Source organism: Muntiacus reevesi, chromosome 5 (assembly GCF_963930625.1).
Source record: "Muntiacus reevesi chromosome 5, mMunRee1.1, whole genome shotgun sequence".
Classification (NCBI taxonomy): Eukaryota; Metazoa; Chordata; class Mammalia; order Artiodactyla; family Cervidae; genus Muntiacus; species Muntiacus reevesi.
The window spans coordinates 978,901-989,556 of record NC_089253.1 but is presented as its reverse complement, the minus strand read 5'-3'; the positions used below and the strand labels follow the sequence as shown (position 1 = coordinate 989,556).

Genomic DNA, 10,656 nt, shown 5'->3' with positions numbered 1-10,656 from the left:
AAGTTCTCCCTAAAAGTATGAACTAATTGCTTTTTGACATTTTATTATAAATGAAGAAGGAGGTGAGATGAAAGTAGGAAGGAGAAAGAAGGTGAAGAAAGAATGAGCGGAAAGGAAACAGTAGAAGTACAAGTAGAGAAAACAGCATTTGTTGCCAACAGTACTGAAAAATGGCAGATTTCAGTTGGTGAGAGACAGACCAGGAACAACAAAATTCTACCAGTTTTTGAGTTTCTGGACTCAGAGATTCTCTGAAACCAATTATTCACAGAACAATTCTTAAAGCATCACTCTTAACTTTGTTTTGAAAATTTGCATCCAAATTATCTCAGGAGTGGTAGAAAAACATAGCAAAATCCAAGTTCTGGACAATACTGATGAGATTTTTCACTTCTAAAATTAACATTGAAGATTTCTGAAAAAGAGAGAATTTTATCAAATTTCTATATTTTGAATACTTGTAATATAATTGCAATACAATGTTCTTAGAAATAGGGGGAGAGTAAAAATTTTAAGATGATAATAAAATGATGAAGTGCATGCAAACCAGACTATGAGATGGATGGTAATGACATTTGAGTAGGAAAATGCTTCACTTTCAAAAGAAAATGAGGTGTTAGTATGTTTGAAATGTTCAAAATGTGGAGGAAGAAATTCATTGAGGCGGATTTTGATTCTGGGAGAAGGATTTCCTCCTTGCCATTACAGGATGGACAATAGAGACACAATCCCCAGGCTTGATTTTAAATAACCTGTTTCTTTTAGAAAATAGCCAAGTCACATTATTCACAGTTGTCAAAAACTGCCATGATTTGACGTCTTTTAAACTGAAGGACTCTCTGAGTAGAGAATAAAATGTTTTGTTTAATTCAGGAGGAAAAATAAAAGGAGAGTGAGAGTGTACATGAATTTTTGGACCCCTATTCGATATCAAACTCTCATATTGAGAAATGTGGTGTAGGAGAAAGAAAATCAAAATTATGCAAATCTGATTTTAAGATAGTGGTGCTGTACCTCTAGATAAATTGCTTAGCTTCATGGGGCTTCTGCTATCTCTCCTGCAAAATGAGAAAGTTTTAAGGGATGTGTTTGAGTCTGATTTGGGTTGTCATTATATCTATTACAGTTTTTAACATTATTTCTACTGTAGAAGAGAAGGCACAACTGGAATGACTATGCTATCAAGTCTAATATGCACATCAGGAACAACATTGCTACAAAACATACCTTAGAGCACAGAGTTCAGTTGGAATTAACAGATATTTGGGGGATGTGTCCTCAGGTCTATAAAATTCCTGATGATTACCTAAGACACTGTAATCCTATCCCAAACCAGAACTAAAGGAATCGTTTATTAATACATCTGTACCTTGGCTTGAAGAACAGCTTGAGAAAGGCTTTAATCAAAGGTATTCCCCATGCCCCTTATTTGTACATATGCTGCAGTGACCTCACCAGAGTATCTGACATTACACCACTGGAGAGTCATCCATTACAAGTAAATATGAAGGATTAGTGAGATTAAGGAATGAGTCATATCTATTTATTTATTGATGTTAACAGATAAATATATAAAATACCAAAGCAATGCATTTCCTGAGGAATCCTCAAACATTGAGTTTGAAGGTAAGATTTCCCTCCCTTCCATTTAAATCAAACATATCTTGATGTGCCTCCAACAGTTTCTTTTAAATTTGATCCCTTTTAAGTTTGACATAACAGAGTCATACAGAGCAACTTTTTGTGTAGGTGGCTTCTTTTACTCTACAATGTATTTTTGTGAAAATTTGTTATGTTGAGTAACTCTAGTTCACTCATTATGACTGGAAAATAGTATTCCATTGTGTGACTTTATCACAATGCATCTACCCATCCTACTTTTTTAATGGTATAGATGAACTTATTTGCAAAGAAGAAATAGAGTGACAGATGTAGAGAATAAAGTATGAATACCAAAAGGGGATGTAGAGTGGGTTGAATTGGGAGATTGGGCTTGGCATATGTATATTGCTATGAATAAAATTGATAACTAATGATAATCCTCATGTATAGCATGAGGATCTCTAGTCAGTGCTCTGTGGTGGCTTAAATGGGAAGGGAATCCACAAAAGAGGGGATATGTGTATATGTGTGTCTGATTCACTTTACTGTACAGCAGAAATGAACACAACACTGTAAAGCAACTCTACTCCATCAGTTTCTTTCATTGTTTTCTTTAACTTCTGCCTATGATTGTTATGTGACTATTTGTAAATCCTTACACTATATGACCATCATGGACCGAGACAGATGCAATAAAATGCAGTTGGGGACTTGGATAGATGGGTTCTTACACTCCATCATCCAAGTGTAGTCCAAGGGTAGTCCAACTACCCTTTTGTGGACCCAATGAGATTGATCACTACTTTAGCGATGTTCACCCGGTGCTAAAACTCACCTGCACAGACACATATGTCCTTGGTGTTGTGACAGCCAGCAGCAGTACCATCGCTCTGGGGAGCTTTGTCATTTTGCTAATCTCCTATACCATCATCCTGGTGTTCCTGAGAAAGCAGTCAGCAGAAGGCAAGCGCAAAGCTCTCTCCACCTGTGACTCCCACATTGCCATGGTCGTCATCTATTTTGGTCGCTGTACTTTCATGTATATGCATCCTGGTACTACCCTTTCAGAGGACAAGATGGTGGTTGTGTTTTATATCATCATCACCCCCATGTTAAGCCCCCTGATTTATACACTGAGAAATGCAGAAGTAAAAAATGGAATGAAGAAATTGTGGGGCAGGAGGGTTTTCTGGGGGGCTAATGGTAAATAGTAAAAAGTAACAATCCAAGGTGGATGATCTCAAAGTTTCTCATCTGCACAGTGAAGACAATAATAATGATCTCACAGGGTGTCTTGAGGGGAACAAATAAGAGAATAACACATTCTACAGAAACAAGTTATTATTTATCATAATTATATTTATTCTAATATTTCATAATCATAATTTTCTGAAATATCTAGAACAAAGAAATCCTATCAAACTCAGAAATTCAGCATGGTCAGACTTTCCTCTCTTCATTTTTTTTTCCTGCTTTCAATTTTCTTTAAATAATGAGAGTCAAAGGCTATTTTCTAGTGTTTAGATTTATAGTTCTTACATAATTAATATTTGATATGTGTATGTTGTTTGAATGAAAGGATTCAGAAAAAGTGACCAAAATCTGAGCTAAGGAGTTCTGGTACAAGTCCTCCAAAACAGCAAAACTAAACCTTGTAAGGCTTGGATGGGAGGGGTTGTGGGCAGAATGTCAAAGAGATAAAACACAGGCTTAGAAAGCAAAAGACCTGTTATCCTCTGGTTTGGAGAAAAAGTTTTCTTTCTCTAGGACTCATTTTCCTTACTCAAACAATAAGTCTATTGGAAAAATGTTACCCCTAATATTCCCATTTTAACTATAGCATCCTATTTACATGTTTCTGATAACTGCCTCTTATAGTCTGTAGTCAGTCATCACTATTAATGTAAGTGAATAACAGGAAACACTTAAAGAAACTGAACAATACCAAAGACATCTGTGATGAATACAAGATTGTGTGTTAATCAAGAAGGTTAATGTAATTTACTGAAATGCATGGTTGGGAAACCATATTTCCTCCAATGTTTGAACCAAACAGTTTTACTGAAAACAGTGAATCATTTATCACTGCTTCCTTGACTGGCACAACCTGATTTCTAGCTGTGGATTCTAGATAGAGTCATTCTGGACAAATAAATGTGCATTTCTTAGGTAAACTGATACTTGCCCTAGTAATGCATTCCTCTTCTCTTTGCACTACCTAAGCTTTATTTTTCCACAGCAATAAACCCATCACTGATTATCTCTCTGCCATTTATTTTCATTGTTTTTTCACAAGTCTGATTATTTAAATTACTGTCAATATGTGGGTATGTGATTGTGATTTTGCAGTCTGTGTGTGTGTGGTGTGCACCTATTATTGATATATTAAGCACTGTACATTGTCAGTACCTTACACTATGATCTCAGCTATTGGAGCACTCATAGATTTAAAGATAATAAATATCAAAAGGCAGCAAGACATTCAAAGTTATAATTGCTAAAAGTTATTAAAAGTTATAAGGCCCCCTCTGACTGCATGAATCCATATTTATTGCCCCAGTTTGGACATAGACTCACTGGACCTCTATGAACCTGAGGGTTTGCTCAGTTTTAAGATGGTAACTAGGTCAGTGCTCTCCAAACTTGTCTGATCATTTTAGTCCTCTTGAGATGTTTTTGAAAAGATGACTGTATCTATTCTAAGAATTTGTGATTCAGTAGACCAATATTCAGTTCAGTTCAGTTCAGTCACTCAGTCTCTTTGCGACCCCAAAGACCGCCACATGCCAGGCTTCCCTGTCCATCACCAACTTCCAGAACTTACTCAAACTCATGTCCATTGAGTCAGTGATGCTAGCCAACCATCTCCACCAACGTTATAGGGTATTAAAAAAATCTGTATTTTCAACAAGCTCCTCTGGTAATTTTTATACAGGCAGTGGCACATCAAAATGTTGGAAACAATGGGACTAGATGATACTTGATCTTAGAGCACAAAAGGGTGTTTGAATCAATCAATTCCAAAGGGTCCTACCTTGGATATATATTCCCAACTGTACTACTATTTAAAAGGAAACTCAACTTGAACTGAATTTAGAAAATTGTGGAATAAATTAATGTAGTTCATGTATAACTTTTTCCACTATACTGTTTCCTTTATGTTTTTGCATCAAAGACTTGACTACTGAGAGTTATTTATATTGATGATCTGAAGTCCTAAAGAAGGTACAAGCTAAAAAATTTAATACTCTCAAAGACCTAGAAACAAAACATATGGATGTAGGAGATGGATGGTCTCCAATTTAGATGTTTACAGTTGGTCTCCTGTTTACATTTCATGGGATACAAAGTGGGCTTCAGGCTGAATACTTAAAACTGTTGGTGTTTTCGGAGACAGTGGATAGGTGGGCTCCAGTTAAAGCATTTACAGATTCCTATTTGCTCTGGAAAATGAAAGTAACTACATAAACAGGGTATATAGCCAGTGTTTGTCTCTTGTAAGCCTCTTAAGATAATAGTCATGGCAATAGTCAAAGAAATAGTCAAGGTAAGGACAAAGAGGGGCAGAATCTTGTTTGAGTAAAGGATTAAGGGACCTCCCTCCTCCTCTTTTTGAGACAAGGGAGATATTACACATGTGCAGAAAGGCTTTATCTGGGTCAAAAGCCAAGTGATAATGGCAGGCTATAGTGAGTCTTATTCAGACCACCTGACCTGCCTCTTGAGAAATCTGTATGCAAGTCAGGAAGCAACAGTTAGAACTGGACATGGAAAAACAGGCTGGTTCCAAATAGGAAAAGGAGTATGTCAAGGCTGTATATTGTCACCCTCTTACTTAACTTATATGCAGAGTGCATCATGAGAAAAACTGGGCTGGAGGAAGCACAAGCTGGAATCAAGATTGCTGGGAGAAATATCAATAACCTCAGATATGCAAATGACACCACCCTTATGGCAGAAAGTGAAGAAGAACTAAAGGGCCTCTTGATGAAAGTGAAAGAGGAGGGTGAAAAAGTTGGCTTAAAGCTCAACATTCAGAAAACGAATATCATGGTGTCCGGTCCCATCACTTCAGGGCAAATAGATGGGGAAACAGTGGATCAGTGGCTGACTTAATTTTGGGGTGCCCCAAAATCACTGCAGATGGTGACCGCAGCCATGAAATTGAAAGACTCCTTGGAAGGAAAGTTATGACCAACCTAGACAACATATTAAAAAGCAGAGACATTACTTTGCCAACAGAGGTCTGTCTGGTCAAGGCTATGGTTTTTCCAGTGGTCGTAAATGGATGTGAGAGTTGGACTATAAAGAAAGCTGAGTGCCAAAGAATTGATGCTTTTGAACTGTGGTGTTGGAGAAGACTCTTGAGAGTCCCTTGGACTGCAAGGAGATCCAACCAGTCCATCCTAAAGGATATCAGTCCTGGATGTTCATTGGAAGGACTGATGTTGAAGCTGAAACTCCAATACTTTGGCCACCTAATGTGAAGACTTGACTCATTGGAAAAGGCCCTGATGCTTTTCCAGAAGTTTTTCAGAGCCAGTCTCAATCAGAGGAACTCAGGGAAACTGCCCATGGAAGTGTCTCATTTTGACAGTGTTCTGATGTGTTCAGTTTTTACACAGTAGCCTGGCTTGTTTTGTGTTTTTAAGTACAATGCAACTTCATCACTTAATTAAAATCTTACAGGTATTTCTTTTTCTACAAGTTTAGTATATATAAAGATCCACAAGGTAAGTGCACCACAGTATAGACAGTGATATGCATTGTTGTACTTTCATAACAGTCAGTGGTACACTCAGATATCACACATATAGAATGTAAAATTCAGTCTCAGAAGACTAAGATAGAACTTCCATTCTCTTCACAAGAAAAAATAAAATAACATAAGGTATATGTGAACCTACCCTGAGGTTTAGAATGAAGCTTAGTCAAGCTTGACCTAGATCAACTGAACCCCAAGCTGACCCAAAGACACATGAGCAAGGATTCTTAATGCTTATTGTATAATCCTTGAGTTTGGAATGGCTTTTTTTATCTGGCTTATCCAAGAATAGTGTGATCAAACTGTGGGAGTAGGGGTTCTGAGGCATATTACTGAATTAATTAAAGAAATGGTTATATTTAGAGTCAGCTAATTGAAAGGAGTAGTATAAAAGGCTAGCTAGAGAGAATGGAAAGGAGATCAGTTATACAAACACAGGACAAATTCTAAATACTTAAGTATCGAGCAATTCTCCCTCCATTTTTCCATGAATAATATGCAGGAAGAGAAGGATATAGTGATAATCACACTTGGTTAGATTCATTTTCACCCCTCCTTTGTTGATAAATTGCAGAAGAGAATTAACAACAGGTAAATCCAAGTCACATTCAAACAGATTCTTAAAGATTTGTCATCTTCTGGAAAAAAAAAATCAATAGTGAATTTGTCACAACAAGAAAGTGTAATTCATTACTGGAGAAAGTGGCCTAACTAAGCATCAATGGCAAACTTATGAAAAATAAACACTTGAATTAGCTGCCCATGCAGCTATAGACATTTCTGTTCTCCTTTACCTTCCTGAATCAGATAATACACCAGAAAGTAGTCACCACCAGACCTACATCAAAAAGAAACCCTGAATTGCTCTGCTACTGTCTTTTTTCTCTTTTGCTAGATATTCCATTATTTTTCTGCCTCCCCATATGTTCTAAGATTCCTAAATTTTCAAGCAGTACACATATCAGGGACTTCTTGGAAGAGAAATACTGTTGCTGAACTCTTCAACATATACCTAATTTCTGCATATGTATACTTCATTTTAGAGTGCAGATTCCTGTTGAACAAGGGACAGTAATTCTTTAAGAGTACACAATACAATTTCTTAGTGAGGTCAATAGTGAAGAAGATGGAGCATCAGAAGATAAGAAGTCTGTGTCTCTCATAGTTGAGAACTTGGTGAACACACCTTCCAAGTCTTAGATAACCCTAGACAACTAAGAGGTGTCTGAGGTCAGAATCCTGACCTCAGAATTCTCTTCAAAATTCATGAAGGTTGAAGATTCTTGTCTAAATTAAGGAAACAACTGAATGTGGCAAGAAATATTTTAGTTTATGCCCCAGTTGTCAACTGGCTATACCTATTTCTTAGTCTAATCACCTTTATTTCTCCAAAGAATGAAAACCTGTCTGAGGAAAAATGAGACAGATTTACCCAGTTTGACTAATGAAAGACACCATCAAAATACATTATTACCATGATGAGAGCAAGGATTAACAAAAGGCATCCAAGGAACATCCATTTCTTAAGCTATATGCCTTCTTAAGCTCATGACATTTCACAGAATGGGAAATATTCCATTTCGTACATTTATAAAGAACATCAGTTTTATATACTCATGAAGATTGCTTAAATAAAGTGATAAATATGGTCATAGAATTGCATTTGTAAAAATGAAAAGAATTGCTCATTTTCAAGTCTTATAATTACCTACAATAAGGTACTAAGTTTTAATTACAATTTCTGTAAGTGTAGTGTAAGTAGAATAATTATATCCAATACATTGTTTTAGATGCAGGATTTGTTAATGTAAAAAAAATTAAAGTATACAACACTTGTAAAATTTTTGGCATTGCTTTTTTTGAAATTATTGCAGTGGAAACCTCAACAACAACAACAACAAAATGGAAGTGTTTTAAGAAACTTCTCTGAGAGATGTCTCACTCAAGATTATCTGTTTCCTGAAAGAGGTCAGAAAAGCCAACCATACAATCGTCACAACTTTCCCTGAGAAAAGTGCTGAAATGCACTCATCAAGTCAGGGAATACACAGGACAGAATGCTCCCGAATGTCAGAGCTGGAAAGGACCTGAAGGACATCTGATCCACTTGCCTTGTGGGCAGTCTCAGTCAAGTGACAGAGGGAGAGTGGCTGAGGGGGCTTCACTCTTCAGGGTTGCAGCTTTGAATGACAGCACATGATCCTTCTGTATCTGTTGTATTTGTCAACATTAACCATTGTGTGGATAAAATAGATCCGACAAAGAGCAGGATAGCCAGATGTTCATTTTCCCGCAGAGTGTTTATCTCGGCCCCACACTTTCCTCATGGTATTCTTCATGTCTGTGTTTCTCAGGGTGTAGATGAGAGGGTTGAACATGGGGGCAATCATGGTGTAAAACAGGGCAAAGACCTTGTCGTTCCTGACAGAATCAGCCGTGGGGACATAGGTGAAGATGAGGGGCAAGAAGAACATGAAGACCACGGTGATGTGTGAACCACAGGTGGAGAAAGCTTTGCGGCGGCCCTCGGATGAGCAAGTCCTCAGGGTGGCGAGGATGATGATGTAAGAAATCACCAAGGCAACAAAGGTCAAAATGGACAACACCCCTGTGGTGGTAATGATTGCAATCACCCATAGTCTAGTGTCCGTGCAGGCCAGCTTCAGCAAAGGGAATACATCACAGAAATAGTGATCTATTTGATTGGGGCCACAGAATGGAAGTCCAATAATGATTACTACTTGTGTGACTGAATGGCTAAAGGCTCCCATAGCAGAAGCCATTATAAGGACATAGCACACCTGTCTGTTCATGATGACCATGTAGTGAAGAGGTCTGCAGATGGCAGCATAGCGGTCATAGGCCATGGCCACCAAGATGAAGATCTCAGTGGCTCCAAAGAAGTGGGCATAAAACATCTGGGCCATGCAGCTGTTGTAAGAGATGGTCTTCTGCCGGGCCAGCAAGTCAGTGATCAATTTGGGTGCCACCGTGGAGGTGAAGCAGACATCCATCAACGACAAATAGCTGAGGAAAAAGTACATGGGCTGTTCACTGAGGCGGCTGCCCCTGATGGTGAGAAGAATGAGCAGATTCCCTGAGAGAATCGCAATATAGCAAAGTAAAAACAGCATGAAGCAGGCAAGTTTTGCATTCTCATCAGTAAAAAGCCCCAGGAGGATAAATTCTGTGACATTTTCATGTCCCATTGCTTCTGTGGATTTGATCGTTTAGAGGGGCAAGTTAGTATTCCTGAAACATGCAACTTTTTCAAATTATTTATGCATTTCAAAAGTCATTCATCTAGTCAATAAATATATATTGATGTTTCCAAATGATGCAAACATTATAACTGCTGCTAAGGGTACAGCAGTATACAAAATACACACATCTCACCTGCACATAAAATTTATTAGAGAAGACATACAGTGACAATAATAGCAAAAAAATAATCTATTTATTGAGGTGGAGCCAAGGAGAATGTAGAGTCTGCGTAGCCCCACCTTAGGGCACCTAGCTACAGTGGTGGAGATGTCAACGCCCAAGCAGATGAGAAGAACCTCTGAGTGACTGGAGAATATTAACTCGAGTGAGGTCTCCCAGAGGTCCACATTTCAACACAAAGACCTGGCTCTACCCAGCTCTCTGCAAACCCCAGTGCTGAAAATCTTGGGCCAAATAATCAGTAAGACAGGAACGCAGTCCCATTCAAAAAAAAAAAAAAAAAAAAAAAAAAAAAAAAGGGAAGAAAAAAAAAGTTACAGACAAAGAAGTAAGGTAAAAACCTACAAAACCAAATATATGAAGAGAAAATATATTCTTATATTTTTTAAACTACATGAGAAAAGAATTTAGAGTAATGACAGTAAAGATGATCCAGAATCACACACACACACACACACACACACACACACACACACAAAATAGAGTGCAAACAAAGATTGAGAAAATACAAGAAATGTTCAATAAAAACATAGAAAGACTAAGGAAAACATGTGGAGATTAATGGCACAATAACTGAGATGAAAATTACATTAGAAGGAATCAGTAGCAAAATAACTGAGGCTTAAAAAATGAGTAATTGATCTGGAAGATAGAATGGTGGAAATGACTACTGAGGAGCAGAACAAACACAAAATGAAAAAAAAATTGAAGACAATCTCAAAGAACTCTGAGACAACACCAAACACACTAACATTCAAATTTTAGGGGTCTCAGGAAGAAGGAACAAAGAAAGAGCCTGAGAAGATATTTGAAAAGATTATACTTGAAAACTTCCTTAATGTGGG

General features: G+C 37.5%; 1 protein-coding gene across 1 annotated transcript; it reads right to left on the bottom strand.

Annotated features, from left to right (window-relative positions):
- Positions 1–8,649: 8,649 nt before the first annotated feature.
- On the bottom strand, positions 8,650–9,576 carry LOC136169148 (olfactory receptor 4P4-like). Its single transcript, XM_065936924.1, has one exon. It carries the CDS (start codon positions 9,574–9,576, stop codon positions 8,650–8,652), a length of 927 nt encoding a protein of 308 aa, XP_065792996.1.
- Between the last annotated feature and the right edge of the window lie 1,080 nt (positions 9,577–10,656).